Below are 16,487 nucleotides of genomic sequence, written 5' to 3'. Positions count from 1 at the left end.
AATCGGAATTCAGATTTTCATTATGATACCACTGTTTAACCAATTAGGTAACGATAGCATCGGACCTGCGCTCAACGCATCAGCTTCGATCTTGTTTCCAAAATCAAATATGTTGGACACACATACTTATTTATTTACACTGACTGACAGAGCAAATGCAACACCAAGGAGGAGTGGTTCGAAAGGGATGAAAGTTGGGGAAAAAACAGAGACGGCACGGACGAATAATTGATGTTTATTTCAAACCGATATGCAGGTTACACAATGCGCACGGCATCGACTCAGTAGGATGTAGGACCACCGCGAGCGGCGATGCACGCAGAAACACGTCGAGGTACAGAGTCAATAAGAGTGCGGATGGTGTCCTGAGGGATGGTTCTCCATTCTCTGTCAACCATTTGCCACAGTTGGTCGTCCGTACGAGGCTGGGGCAGAGTTTGCAAACGGCGTCCAATGAGATCCCACACGTGTTCGATTGGTGAGAGATCCGGAGTGTACGCTGGTCACGGAAGCATCTGTACACCTCGTAGAGCCTGTTGGGAGATGCGAGCAGTGTGTGGGCGGGCATTATCCTGCTGAAACAGAGCATTGGGCAGCCCCTGAAGGTACGGGAGTGCCACCGGCCGCAGCACATGCTGCACGTAGCGGTGGGCATTTAACGTGCCTTGAATACGCACTAGAGGTGACGTGGAATCATACGCAATAGCGCCCCAAACCATGATGCCGCGTTGTCTAGCGGTAGGGCGCTCCACAGTTACTGCCGGATTTGACCTTTCTCCACGCCGACGCCACACTCGTCTGCGGTGACTATCACTGACAGAACAGAAGCGTGACTCATCAGAGAACACGACGTTCCGCCATTCCCTCATCCAAGTCGCTCTAGCCCGGCACCATGCCAGGCGTGCACGTCTATGCTGTGGAGTCAATGGTAGTCTTCTGAGTGGACGCCGGGAGTGCAGGCCTCCTTCAACCAATCGACGGGAAATTGTTCTGGTCGATATTGGAACAGTCGGGGTGTCTTGCATATGCTGAGGAATGGCGGTTGACGTGGCGTGCGGGGCTGCCACCGCTTGGCGGCGGATGCGCCGATCCTCGCGTGCTGACGTCACTCGGGCTGCGCCTGGACCCCTCGCACGTGCCAGATGGCCCTGCGCCAAGCATCTTCGCCACAGGCGCTGCACCGTGGACACATCCCTATGGGTATCGGCTGCGATTTGACGAAGCGACCAACCTGCCCTTCTCAGCCCGATCACCATACCCCTCGTAAAGTCGTCTGTCTGCTGGAAATGCCTCCGTTGACGGCGGCCTGGCATTCTTAGCTATACACGTGTCCTGTGGCACACGACAACACGTTCTACAATGACTGTCGGCTGAGAAATCACGGTACGAAGTGGGCCATTCGCCAACGCCGTGTCCCATTTATCGTTCGCTACGTGCGCAGCACAGCGGCGCATTTCCCATCATGAGCATACCTCAGTGACGTCAGTCTACCCTGCAATTGGCATAAAGTTCTGACCACTCCTTCTTGGTGTTGCATTTGCTCTGTCAGGCAGTGTATTTATTTATTTATTTATTTATTTATTTATTTATTTATTTATTTATTTATTTATTTATTTATTTATTTATTTATTTATTTATTTATTTATTTATACCTTATGTAAATCAATTGTCTATACTTCCAATATTCCACAACCACACGGCATATTCCCATAAAGTCACTTCACCACCTGTACAGTAAACAATTTGTATTTGAAATAAAGCTAGGTTATGATAACATTCTACCCACCGCCGTTTCAATAGAGATTGAGACGGCGGTGCTTCTACCAAAGCTTTGAAAACATGACATTGTCAAGGTCTCTGATGCACTCACGGAAAATCAATAACCCAGCGCATGCGCCCTGCGCTCTGTTCAGTCAACTCAACTGTCAAGCGACATCTCGACGGAAATGTATGAATATTTAAAAAATAGAACTATAATCATCGTCGAGCATAAACAGTCGTATGGAACTCGCATATAATGGTAATTAAGACACTCGTATGGAAATTATAAAACAAGCGACGCTCGTTTCATAAACATACTCGTGTCTTTATTATTACCATTATAGGCTTGTTGCATAATGTACTACTGTAGCCTATTAAGATATCAAAACTTCAACTTACAGATGTTCGAGTTATAAAATTTATAAGGGCTACTGTAATTTAGAGGTTACATAAACATACATACACACATTATCATGAAAGACTGTTATGCATTTCAGCGTTCAGTCTACAAGCCTCTGTGAATTTACTAAACGTCGCCACAATCCTCGATTTGCAACTAGTGTTGTGGCCTCATTTAGTTCTATACCTCATGTTTAAATCGTTAGAAACCGAGCCTAACCATCGTCGTCTTGTTCTCCCTCTACTTCTTTTACCCTCCATAACAGAGTCCATCATTCTCCTAGGTAACATATCCTCCTGCATTCTTCTCACATGCCGCCACCACTGAAGCCGATTTATGAGTACAGCTTCATCCATCGAGTTCATACCTAAATTAGCCTTTATCTCCTCATTCCGGGTACCCTCCTGCCATTGTTCCCAGCAATCATTCTCGCTACTTTCATGTCTGTTACTTCTAACTTATGAATAAGGTATCCTGAGTTCACCCGGCTTTCGCTCCTGTAAAGCAAAGTTGATCTGAAAACAGACCGATGTAAAGATAGTTTCGTCTGGGAGCTGACTTCCTTCTTACAAAATACTGTTGATCGCAACTGCGAACTCACTGCATTACCTTTACAACACCTTGATTCAATCTCACTTACTATATTACCATCCTGGGAGAACACACAACCTAAATACTTGAAATTATCGACCTGTTCCAGCTTTGTATCACCAATCTGACATTCAATTATTATGAATTTCTTACCTACTGACATCAATTTAGTCTTAGAAAGCCTAATTTTCATACCATACTCATTGCACCTATTTTCATGTTTCAAGATATTAGACTGCAGGCTTTCAGCACAATTTGCATTAAGACCAAGTCGTCAGCATAGGCCTGGCTGCTTATTACATTTCCACCTAACTGAATCCCTCCCTGCCATTTTATGCCTTTCAGCAGATGATCCATGTAAACTACGAACAGCAAAGGTGAAAGATTACAGCCTTGTCTAACCCTTGTAAGTATTCTGAACCAAGAACTCATTCTACCATAAATTCTCACTGAAGCCCAATTGTCAACATGAATGCCTTTGATTGATTTTAATAATCCACCTTTAATTCCGCAGTCCCCCAGTATAGCGAACATCTTTTCCCTCGGTACCCTGTCATATGCTTTCTCTAGATCTACGAAACATAAACACAACTGCCTATTCCTCTCGTAGCATTTTTCAATTACCTGGCGCATACTGAAAATCTGATCCTGACAGCCGCTCTATGGTCGGTAAACACACTGGTTTTCATCCAACTTCCTCTCAACTACTGATCGCATCGCCCTTCCAAGATGCCAGTGAATACTTTGCTTGGTATACTAATCAATGAGATACCTCGATAGTTGTTGCAGTACTTCCTGTTCTCTTGCTTATAGATAGGTGCAATTACTGCTTTTATCCAATCTGAAGGTACCTTCCAAAACTCCATGCTAATCTTACTACTCTATGAAGCCATTTCATCCCTGCCTTCCCACTATACTTCACCATTTCAGGTATAATTTCATCTATTCCTGCTGCTTTATGACAATGGAGTTTATTTACTATCCTTTCCACTTCCTCAGGCCTAATTTCACCAACATCATTTTCTTCCTCCCCGTGAATGTGGCTGTTCGCAACACCACCAGGAAGAATCACGTTGAGAAGATGTTCAAAATATTCCCTCCACCTCTCCGGTGATTCCCTGGGATCTATTATGAGTTCAACTGAATTGATCAAAACACTGTTCATTTCCTTTTTCCCTCCCTTCCCAAGATTCTTTATCACTGTCCAGAAAGGTTTCCCTGCTGCTTGACCTAGCCTTTCCACGTTATTTCCAAAATCTTCCCACGACTTCTTTTCGGATTCAACAACTATTTGTTTCGCTCTGTTTCTTTCATTTACGTACAAATCCCTCCCTGCCTCGGTCCTTGTTTGGGGCCATTTCTGATAAGCCTTCTTTTTATGTTTACAAGCAGCTCTCACTTCATCATTCCACCAAGATGTTCGCCTTTTCCCATCTTTACACACAGTTGTTCCTAGGCATTCCCTTGCTGTTTCTACTACAGCATCCCTGTATGCTACCCATTCTCTTTCTATATCTTGAGCCTGCTTACTGTCTGCTGTTCGAAACTTCTCACTAATCACATCCATGTACATCTGTCTTATTTCCTCGTCCTGGAGATTTTCAACTCTTATTCCTTTGCAGACAGATTTCATTTTCTCTATCCTAGGCCTAGAGATACTTAGTTCACTACAGATCAGATAGTGGTCTGTATCATCGAAAAATCCCCGGAAAACTCGTACATACCTAACGGATTTCCTGAATTCGAAGTCGGTTAAGATATAGTCTATTATGGATCTGGTACCCCTAGCCTCCCATGTGTAGCGATGAATAGCCTTATGCTTGAAGAATGTATTCATAACAGCTAAACCCATACTAGCACAGAAGTCCAACAAACGCTTCCCACTCCCATTAGCTTCCATATTTTCCCCACATTTATCAATCACCCTTTCGTATTCTTCAGTTATATTTCCAAATCTCGCATTGAAATCGCCCATTAGCACTATTCTATTCTTGCTGTTGACCCTAACCACGATGTCACTCAATGCTTCATAAAACTTGTCAACTTCATCCTTATCTGCACCCTCACATGGTGAATACACTGAGACAATTCTCGTCCTGTCAAATCTACCCACCTCATTCGCTCATTTACGTGCCACCGAGCTCGATAGCTGCAGTCGCTTAAGTGCGGCCAGTATCCAATATTCGGGAGATAGTAGGTTCGAATCCCACTGTCGGCAGCCCTGAAAATGTTTTTCCGTGGTTTCCCATTTTCACACCAGGCAAATGCTGGGGCTGTACCTTAGTTAAGGCCACGGCCGCTTCCTTTCCACTCCTAGCCCTTTCCTGCCCCATCGTCGCCGTAAGACCTATCTGTGTCGGTGCGACGTAAAAACAACTAACAAAAAAAAATAGCATTTACGTGCCTAAAAGAAACTATGTTGCGTGCAATGGTATTTCTGATAAACAGCCCTACCCCATACTCTGCCCTTCCCTTTCTAACTCCCGTCAAGTACACTTTATAATCTCCTATCTCTTCCTCGTTATCTCCCCTTACCCGAATATCACTTACTCCTAGCACATCCAGATGCATCCTCTTTGCTGACTCAGCCGGTTCTACTTTCTTTCTTCCATAAGCCCCATTAATATTGATAGCTTCCCATTGAATTCCATTTCGTTCGCCAAGTTGTTTCCAAGGAGTCCCTCGCCTGTCAAATGGGATTGGGACTCCGTTACTCCCACAGGTCCGAGGCTTGCTTAAAATGTTCTGAGCTGGGTAAATTCATGAAGCAGGATGCTACCCTACTTACACATAGTCCAAGTGAGTATCACTCCTCTAACGGGTTATGGACCACCGGTGGATTGTATAGGCCTAGCCGCCTAAGCACAAGGAGGGCCATGACTCAGATTATGTCCGAGATGCCCACTCCCATTCCATAGCAACTGGTATCCCGACTCTCAGAACCATTTACTATGCCACTCACCCGTCGCCCATGGTTCACGAACTAGGACGTGACTACAGTAACCCACACCATCAGTTTAATTTTATACAGTTTAACTCTTAGGGTTCTGGGAATACGCTTCCATCCTAGTTTCAATTTTCAAATGTTTTTTGACTGAACGCTATGATAATATGCTAATATTATCAGATATAATGTGAGGATTGCTGAAAAATGAATTACCCTCCAAGCAGTATTGTTCCATTTACATTTAAACTTTATTTAAATTTCATAATTTGGCAGCAAATATTTTGAAATACAATTGTATTTCTTTTATACATAATTAAGAACATTTTAATTAGTATATATCTATTTCAAGTTTGATCTCTCTGATGCAGAGAAAATAAATTAACAACTTGAATAAAACTATCTTTCTTAACTACAGTACATAGCAAGTTTCATCATACAGTACGTGTTACATAGCATCCACCTTTCTAATCTACATAGTTGACAGAAGTAAATCATATGTATTCGTTCTCACGTCCAATTATCTTGACATAAGTTCCGTATCTCCTACTCTACGTATTTCATTTCAGTCTTGAAATGGGTAAAGAAGGAAAAGGATATGGAAGTTACAGTTTACATCACGGATGTGCACACTTCAGATACATGAACAGATTAATTTTTGACCTACAAAATCTGAAATCAGGTTATCTGTTGTTTGTAACGTACCCATCCCATGACATTCTATAATGACCTCTGATATCCTTCAGTGCATCGTCCGCAAATTTCAGAAAATCGATGACTTCCTTACCACTCCAGTTTGTGGGGTAGTTTCTTAGATCTAAAGATTTAAGTTTGGGAGAATGTTCTAGAATATCAGAGTACAGATAGGATATGTTATTTGCGGATAGATCAAGGTGTTCTAACTTCGGCAGACCCTGAAATGCTCGATGCTCAATCAACATTATTTTATTGTTAGAAATGTCAATAAACTTAAGTCGATTTATTTTAGAATTACTGAATGAATTGTTACCGAGTATCAAAATTTGATTACTTGATAGATTACAGAAAAGCAGGTTTCTTAAATAAAGTATAAATTCTGTCTGAGAGATGTGATTATTACTCAAGTCTATAGCGGAAAGGAGAGAATTGTTCTCAAACACGTTAACTGGCAGTGAGGATATAGAATTTCTAGACAGGTCTAAAAACCTCAGCATATTTAAGCCTTGAAATGCCATTTCTTCTACTTTGAATATTCTATTGTGTGAGAGATTTAAGTGAATTACTTGTGATATTTGAGAACTGGCGAATGTGTTATTCTGTAGTATATGGATATTATTATTAGCAAGATGTAAGTGCCGCAATAGAGGCATATTTTGAATAAAGTCAGGGTGATAAATTTTATTATTGCTGATGTCTAATCTAAGTAAGTTTCTGAAGAAACTGAATGTTTGTGGGTGTATTATTGATATGTTGTTACCAGAAATATCTAAATCCTTCAGTTGATACAGACCACTGAAAGCATGGTATTCTATGGTTGTTATTCTATTATTCGCAAGACTAAGTTTACAAAGTTTAGATGTGTTCGTGTGCGAGAACATCTGATTATGAAGGACAGAAATAATATTATCTGCCAAATTGCATGATCTCAATGATGGAATGTGGTCAAATATATATATTTCTGAAATATTATTGTGGCTAAGATCAAGGGAACTTAAATAAATTGAATCTTGAAATGATTTGGGATACAAATAGGTTATATTATTACCGGATAAATTAAGAGTGGTCAAATCTCGAAGACCTTGGAAAGCCATCTTGTCTATTGTAGTGATCTCATTGTTAGAGAGGTCTATTACATATAGTTGAGAATGGCTCGAATTTGTAAACGCGTTTTTTGGGAGTACATAAATACCGTTGTTTGTTAATTGTAGCCGTTTAAGGTATGGTGTGTATGGAACGAAGTCCATCTGTGAAAATATGTTGTAACTAAAATCCAGTAATCGTAAATTTGAAGGATACTTTAAGGTTTGAAGATAAAGAGTTGTTACTCTATTTCTGGATATAATTAGTTTTTTTAAATGATGCATACCTTGGAAAGCTCCTTCTTCAATAATACTTATTTCATTGCTTTCTAAATTAAGTACCTCGATTTTAGAATCTTGTGGATTTTCAACATTTAAGAAAGATGCATTTGGTATGGTTGTAATTTTATTACCTTGTAGATAGAGATATTTTAAATTCACGCATGAAGAAACGAACGCTACATCCACAAGTTCGTTGTAGTCTAACATGAGAGTCGTTAAGCTGTTTGTATTGTGAAAAATATCTTTTGGCAAAGACCTGAGTTTATTTTTGGAAAGATTCAATGTTCTTAAGTCGAAAAGACGATTAAAAATTCCAGGTTTCAATACAGTTATTCCATTATTTGACAAATTCATTTCGGAGATAGTATAAGTTTGTGACTGTGAATATATTTCTTCGGGGAATGTGGACAAGTTGTTACTTGGAAGGTGTAGAAGGCGAAAACTTAAACCATGCAGTACGAAGTTGATATCAGATATCTCATTGCCTTTTAAGTCTATATCTGAAACATGAGTCCTTTCAAATACGTTCGAAGGTACGAACGTTATATTATTACCTTGGAGGTTTAAATGTAGTAGTTTATTAATTCCAAGAAACGTCGAGGGCTGAATAGTGTTTATCATATTGTTCGACAAATCAACAGTATGTACGTGTTTTGGAAAGAACGTGCGAGGTGTCAGAGTCACCACCCGATTTCTCGACAGGTATAGGAATCTAACCTTCTTAATTGATCGTACAAATTCTAAAGTACTTAGGTAATTGTTATTGAGTTTAATCGTTTCTAAATTTGGTGTCTCTGAAAATATTCCTGATGGTATAAAATCAATTTGATTATTTGAAAGATCAAGGTATACTAAATGTTCCATGTTATTAAGTGCCCCGATCTCCATAATGGATATTTTATTGTTGTCTAATTTCAGTTTTCTTAATTGCGATATATTATGTGCTGTGAATACGTCATTGACAAGGACTGATATGTTGTTGTAGGACACGTCCAATAGACCAACCCATGGAACATTTTGAATGAAATCCAAGCGATGGAGCCTATTTTCCTGAAGGTTTAAATTGTATAAGGAAGTGGAATGAAGAAACGTATCAGGATGTAGGTATTGAATATTGTTAAATGATAAATTCAGATCTTGAAGTAAAATTAATCCTTTAAACGCATTTACTTCAACTGCTGAAATGAGATTGTTAGAAAGATCTAGAATAATCATTTCACAAACCTCAAGAGAACAAAAGGATTCGTTTCTCAGAGAAGTTATGAAGTTCTCAGCTAAGTAACAGTACTGTAACGATGAAATGGAGTCCAGGGCCTCAATGTGCACAAGCTTATTATCATTCAAGTCTAAGATTCTAAGTTTATCTAGTCCCTGGAACGTGTGTGGATAAAGTTGATAAATGTTATTACTACTAAGATGGATGAATTTGAGAGTGAATAATCCTTGAAAAGCTCTAGGTTCTATTTCATTTATGCCACAATGTTTGCAGTGAATTCGTTTGAGACTTGAGAAGCCTAGTTCCTTGAACATATGATCTGTCAGCTTGGGGATGTTGTTGTACGAGATCTGTAGCTCACTGACGCGTTCACGTGTCTTCAAGTCGTCCAAGCTGATTAACCGCTTGTCGACACATCTTGAAGCATTGCGGTCGTGACATAGAGAGCATGGAGAGACGGAGGTCGCTTGGCTGGAGTAGAACCAACAGAGAAGAAGCAGCCACCACGTGTGATGAAACATCTGAAACATTAGAAAGAGATGCTATTCTTAACATTTTAACAAGTTATGTTGGTGCATCCGCCTAGTCAATACCGTACCAAATCAATTGTGTAAACATTGATTCATTATACACTCAAGAAAAGATAGTAGCCTACATGCTTCGAGAATATATGGATTCTGTTCTTCAATTATCCAGGTTAAAATCACATATTTATATAAAGACATTATAGAAAACGGAGGGGGCCCCTATGAGTTAAAACTGTAAAGATGTACAATAACACAAATTAAAAGTTGGATCATAATGTCTTGAATCATGTTCCCAATATTGTCGTGTTCATATAAAATCTACATTGTAATTTAATAATTCTGCAAGATTATAAATAATTCTTAGCATTAAAATAATAATAATAATAATAATAATAATAATAATAATAATAATAATAATAATAATAATAATAATAATAGCATGTAGCCTCCGAATATGCCTGGTGCAGGTCTTTCGAGTTGACACCTTAAAGGTGACTAGCATGTCTCTGAGGACGGGGCCCTATCTGTGATGAATTCTATTGCTGAAGGCGGCACACATACCCAGACCCTGAGCCGTCGGAATCTACCCATGAAGGTTAAAATCCCCGACACGGCAAGAAATTGACCCGGGGACCCCTTGAACCAAAGGCCAGCATGTGATAGCTATGAACCCGTGTCCTCAACCCGAGGTCTTTTAAGGCACACCTCCAACGGAGGTGAGTTATGAGTACCGTTTTAACCACATTCTTAAATCTGTGGCAGTACCGGTAATCGAACCCGGTCTTCCGAAGACGGCAGCTAATAATGCTAACTGTTACACTACAGAGGCGGAAATTATATTATACAGTAGATCTTCTCCAGATGACCACCATTTTCCCCCACTGACGACCTTTAATTTTGGTCATAAATTAACAAATATATCCCCCTCCAGACGGAGAGGTAAATGTGAAAAGAAACCACATTTATTGTGCGGTATAGCGAGTGTGCGTAAGACAAAAATGAACGTTCTTTCAGTAGAAGAACGAATTTCTGTAACGAGGAAGAACGATAAAGGGAGGTCCCAATGTGATATAGCTAAAGAGAGCAAATGCTGATATAGTTACATTCTAAACTGTAATTCAGGTCGTAACCTGTAAGACAGAAAGAAAATGCGAAGAAGATTAATAATGGCTTTACTTGTAAGTGGAACAATGTTACAGAAAATATCCCCGAAATTTGCTTATATTCCAGGTTTAGCAGTTCTCTCCGCAATTAATGGATTGTTGGACAGGTTTCGTTTCGAACATATTATCGTCTTGTGAGCATTATGTAGAATATAATGATGTATAATGTAATAACGGTAGTAATGCTAATAGTTTTGCTTTCCTGCATCTCCGAATAACGCAGAAATATTTAGTGGGTCATACAACCAAGTTATTATTATTATTATTATTATTATTATTATTATTATTATTATTATTATTATTATTATCCTTCCTGGCCTTTTCCCAGTCATTTAAGTTGGACATCAATATGAATTAAACTCCGTTTTACGACCGGATGGCCATGTGTAACGCCAACTATATGTGGAGGGGTGTATTCACTATTTCGTGTTTCTACAATGGTTCATAATTTAATGTGCTGTGTATTAAGACGATAAGAATCACCCAGTCCCCGAGCCAGGCATTTTTTCTGATTTGTGCTATTCACAATATTGAAAATTAAAATGAAAATCCACAGTTTGTTTCCAGTCATTCGACCGGGTCAGGAATGGAATGAATGAAGTCCCCATCTAGTGGCGAGGATATGAATTGTGCCAGCTGTCGAAGCTTGTCGCACTCCTCTGGAGCAATGATTAATGAATGACAAATGAAATGAAATTATATTGGAGAGTGTTGCTAGAATGAAATATGACAAGGAAAACCGGAGTACCCTGTCCCGCCTCCCCTTTGTCCAGCACAAATATCACATGGAGTGACCGGGATTTGAACTACGGAACCCCGCGGTGAGAGGCCGGCGTGCTTCCGCTGAGCCACGGAGGCTCCCTTTCACAATATTGTTGTGAGAAATTTTATTCTATAGAATAATATGTACATTTCTAATAATTTGGTTTTCATTTAGATTTCAGTATCCTTGTGATCACTCACAATTTGTGAACTGACGCCACTTGGTAGTTAAAATCCTCGATCCGTCCAGGAATCGAACCCGGGGTCCTCTGAACCGAAGGCTAGTATGCTGACAATTCATCCAACGTACCTGAGTAACAGTGCTAGGAGTTACTACTTTGATATCCCCTTTAAAACAACGATTTTTGTATTTATCATCTGGCCGGTTTAAATTGATTTCATTATACTACAATTTACTTTACGTCGAACTTACACAGGCAGGCCTTATAGCGACGATGGGATAGGAAAGTGCTGGGAGTGGAAAGGAATCGAACTTGGTATTTATTTTCAGGAACAGCCGAGATATGCATTAGGTTATCTATTGTTTTAATTGATGCTTTCACGGCTCATATTAACAGACATGTCATTCTTTTGAGAATTTTCGTGTGAAAGAAATAAACAGTAGAAATTATTTACGTTTTGCGAAGACTTTGTTCCTGGTCTTCAGGAGAGAAACACATCCGCCTCAACTTCTCGAACACCGACGGTTGGAATTTGAAAACCACTTGAACGTTGGTATATTGTAAATGATACTCTCTTTCGTCACCAAATGGTTGACTATATGCCTGTAGAATTTCGAGCAGGAAGCGGTGACGCCATCTGAGCTCTAAGTAAGATCATCGCAGACTTTTCATGTGCCACTCTGTTGCAAAGGCAATTTCACAATTAACATCTGATGGTATCTTGCTAGAAAGAAGTGAGTTCACAGGTTAAATTATGCTTGTTTCGCTTTCTCAGATCTATGGGAGTGAAAGGTGAACTCGGAATATCTTTAGCATGAGATAGAGCTAATTCACCAAACGTCCGACTCACTGGCTGAGTGGTCATCGTTGAGGCCTTCGATTCAGAGGTTCCCGGGTTCGATTTCCGGCCGAGTCGTGAATTTTAATCGCATCTGATTAATTCTTCTGGCTCGGGTACTGGGTGTTTGTCCCAAGACTTTCCTCTTCATATTCATACACTACACTACCAACCACCACAGAAACACGCAATAGTGATTCCATCCCTCCATATAGGGTTGGCGTCAGGAAGGGCACCCGGCCGTAAAACAGAGCCAAGTCCACATGTGCGACACAGTTCGCACACGCGACCCTACAAATGTGGGAAAAACGGTAGAAAAATAAAAAGGAGAACTAACTCACAAGAAAATGTTTGCCAGTTAAAACAGGGAAGTTCCATTACAAAAGGCTATTTGTGATGAGAAGACAAATGCTGCGTTAGGAAAGAAGGCGTTGGATGATGCTATGTGCATAAACCAGAGTCGATGGCAGGGTTATGTGTGGTGAATCGAAAAAAGAAGGTTGTCAAGCGGAAAAAAGGAACCATGCGAGTTGGCTCTACAGAACGTGCATGTCCTCGTAGTTGCAAGCTTCCATTCGGGTCATCGTGAATTAAAACCCTAGCATGGACAACTCCGAATATGGTTCCCATTTTTAATACCAGACAGATGATGGAGTTGTGCCACAATTAACGCCAAAGTCTTTACCTTGTCAGGCCCATCCCTCAGTCATCTTTGTGTTGGCGAAATCTTTCTAGTGTAAATGCGACGCTTTAAAAAAGGAACAAACGGAAGAGTAATGAGCTGATTATGGAGGGTAATTGGGGTATAAGCACTTAAATTATCCTTACATCGCTTTGTTCTCAGATCTATGGGACTGAAAGTTAGGTGAACTCGGAATATCTTTAGCATGAGATAGAGATAACTCACAAGAAAATGTTTGCTTTCGAATGATTTAAATCAGCAAGGTGTAAAAACAAAAGGGAAGTTAGCTGCGAATGGAGGATTGCAAAGCAGCTTTACTGTGAGGCTTGTGGATAGAACGCTGAAAAACATCGCAGTCAATAAGAGAACAAACCATATATACAAAAAAATTAGGAATAAAACCCGTGGTAAAGAACTGGAATTCTGCTCCAAAGATGAAACTCAGAGAAAAGCAGACATCATCGCGTACGAGTAGCACTGGCACATTCAATGCATTCCAGAAAGTGACAAGTTTTTGAAGAGGTTCAGTGCATGTCATTATGTAGTTCCAACGCAAGAGCAGACGCCGTGACTATAAATCAAAAGTTGCATGCGGCCTATGCGTTAGAACCAAATGTCCGGATCAGGGACTCCATCCAACAGACGACGGAAGTTGATACAAAGGAAAGAGACGTACATTACCCATATCTTCCATACATAACTGATCGTTACAGCATCCCATCATCACAATGAAAAGTACATGGATTACGCTTGGGAGCAACAGGTGGATTGACAAAATAAGTGTGTGGCATCTTGTCAAAACTGGATTCCCTCCAGACTTCCTGCGTGATATCGTCGTGTCTGTGATAAGGGACTCTGAATGTTTTACATCACCATTTCACATACACTGACTGACAGAGCAAATGCAACACCAAGAAGGAGTGGTTCGAAAGGGATGAAAGTTGGGGAAAAAACAGAGACGGCACGGACGAATAATTGATGTTTATTTCAAACCGATATGCAGGTTACACAATGCTCACGGCATCGACTCAGTAGGATGTAGGACCACCGCGAGCGGCGATGCACGCAGAAACACGTCGAGGTACAGAGTCAATAAGAGTGCGGATGGTGTCCTGAGGGATGGTTCTCCATTCTCTGTCAACCATTTGCCACAGTTGGTCGTCCGTACGAGGCTGGGGCAGAGTTTGCAAACGGCGTCCAATGAGATCCCACACGTGTTCGATTGGTGAGAGATCCGGAGAGTACGCTGGCCACGGAAGCATCTGTACACCTCGTAGAGCCTGTTGGGAGATGCGAGCAGTGTGTGGGCGGGCATTATCCTGCTGAAACAGAGCATTGGGCAGCCCCTGAAGGTACGGGAGTGCCACCGGCCGCAGTACATGCTGCACGTAGCGGTGGGCATTTAACGTGACTTGAATACGCACTAGAGGTGACGTGGAATCATACGCAATAGCGCCCCAAACCATGATGCCGCGTTGTCTAGCGGTAGGGCGCTCCACAGTTACTGCCGGATTTGACCTTTCTCCACGCCGACGCCACACTCGTCTGCGGTGACTATCAATAACAGAACAGAAGCGTGACTCATCGGAGAACACGACGTTCCGCCATTCCCTCATCCAAGTCGCTCTAGCCCGGCACCATGCCAGGCGTGCACGTCCATGCTGTGGAGTCAATGGTAGTCTTCTGAGCGGACGCCGGGAGTGCAGGCCTCCTTCAACCAATCGACGGGAAATTGTTCTGGTCGATATTGGAACAGCCAGGGTGTCTTGCACATGCTGAAGAATGGCGGTTGACGTGGCGTGCGGGGCTGCCACCGCTTGGCGGCGGATGCGCCGATCCTCGCGTGCTGACGTCACTCGGGCTGCGCCTGGACCCCTCGCACGTGCCACATGTCCCTGCGCCAACCATCTTCGCCACAGGCGCTGCACCGTGGACACATCCCTATGGGTATCGGCTGCGATTTGACGAAGCGACCAACCTGCCCTTCTCAGCCCGATCACCATACCCCTCGTAAAGTCGTCTGTCTGCTGGAAATGCCTCCGTTGACGGCGGCCTGGCATTCTTAGCTATACACGTGTCCTGTGGCACACGACAACACGTTCTACAATGACTGTCGGCTGAGAAATCACGGTACGAAGTGGGCCATTCGCCAACGCCGTGTCCCATTTATCGTTCGCTACGTGGGCAGCAAAGCGGCGCATTTCACATCATGAGCATACCTCAGTGACGTCAGTCTACCCTGCAATTGGCATAAAGTTCTGACCACTCCTTCTTAGTGTTGCATTTGCTCTGTCAGTCAGTGTATTTATAATTGATTTGCCGGTATTGTATCTGATTTAGGTATATCTGGAGAGAGAGGCAGAGAGATAGATCATATAAGTGAATATCAATTGATTCATGTGATAAAGATGTAAGACCTGAAATCTTCCGAAGAATTAAATTAGGTTGGCATGCATTTGGGAGATATTTCACAATCTTCAGATCCAACATACCAGTAAATTTGAAGAAACAGGTTCATGACCAGTGTATTCTCCCTGTAATGACCTATGGCTGTGAGATCTGGACAGTAAATGAATTTATCAAATCGTATTGGGAGATCTCCCCCGATGAAACCAACAAATCAATAATATTTCTGGAGAGAGGAAAATTATTATTAGGGTTTATTTCTTGGTATACACTACTTGTACCAATTGCATATGTAAGTGTGCAAATGAGTTCATCTATTAAAAACTGTATTTTATTTTTATAACTTAAGATTTTAAAAATAAAGTATGAACTGGAAGTGATGCAATGAAAAATAATCTGCAAGTAAGTCTTATGTTTGTATATAACAGAAGAGAAATATTGTACATGCTCTTGGAAGAAAAATGATAGCAATTAATATTAGTGTAATAATAAAAATAACAACAATGACAATAGAAATGTCAAGGAAATATTTCTAAATATAGATGTAATTTCGTCTATGCCTTTTTATATGGTGATATACTAACGCAAGCACTGCCCATCATTTTGACTGATAAGTAATATTAAAGTCTTTGGATGTTACATCCTTACACCACGGAGGGCAAGGTTTTGCTAGCTGTTAACTAGCTTGAATTTCAAACGTAAGATGACACCACAGCATAGAGACGTGATGATACACCCTATTTCCGCTCAAATCTCACTTTTAAGAAAACTGTTGGTTACCTCCTTGTTCCGGGGAGGTCTTCAATTAAGAACAGCCCAAAGCGGCTTGCAAAGGTCTGTACAAGTCATTGCCTACGCTATAATACAAGGCCTTGAAATGCACTCATGGAAATGGGTGGCATCCCAGTTCACCATTCAGCCGCTAGGATCGCGTTCTTGCCCCCTTGTATTCGCA

General features: G+C 41.2%; 1 protein-coding gene across 1 annotated transcript in view; it reads right to left on the bottom strand.

The window, feature by feature from the left end:
- Positions 1 to 5,934: 5,934 nt before the first annotated feature.
- LOC136871077 (chaoptin) overlaps positions 5,935 to 16,487 on the bottom strand; it is a 48,620-nt gene continuing 38,067 nt past the window's right edge. Inside the window, exon 2 of the mRNA XM_067144958.2 lies at positions 5,935 to 9,493. Within this exon, the coding sequence (XP_067001059.2) occupies positions 6,380 to 9,493 (3,114 nt within the window). The 3' untranslated portion in view covers positions 5,935 to 6,379. The remainder of the gene's footprint in view (positions 9,494 to 16,487) is intronic.

This window comes from Anabrus simplex, chromosome 1, assembly GCF_040414725.1.
Source record: "Anabrus simplex isolate iqAnaSimp1 chromosome 1, ASM4041472v1, whole genome shotgun sequence".
Lineage (NCBI taxonomy): Eukaryota > Metazoa > Arthropoda > Insecta > Orthoptera > Tettigoniidae > Anabrus > Anabrus simplex.
Note: the sequence above shows the minus strand (reverse complement) of the source record. Positions and strands in the feature narration are given on the sequence as shown.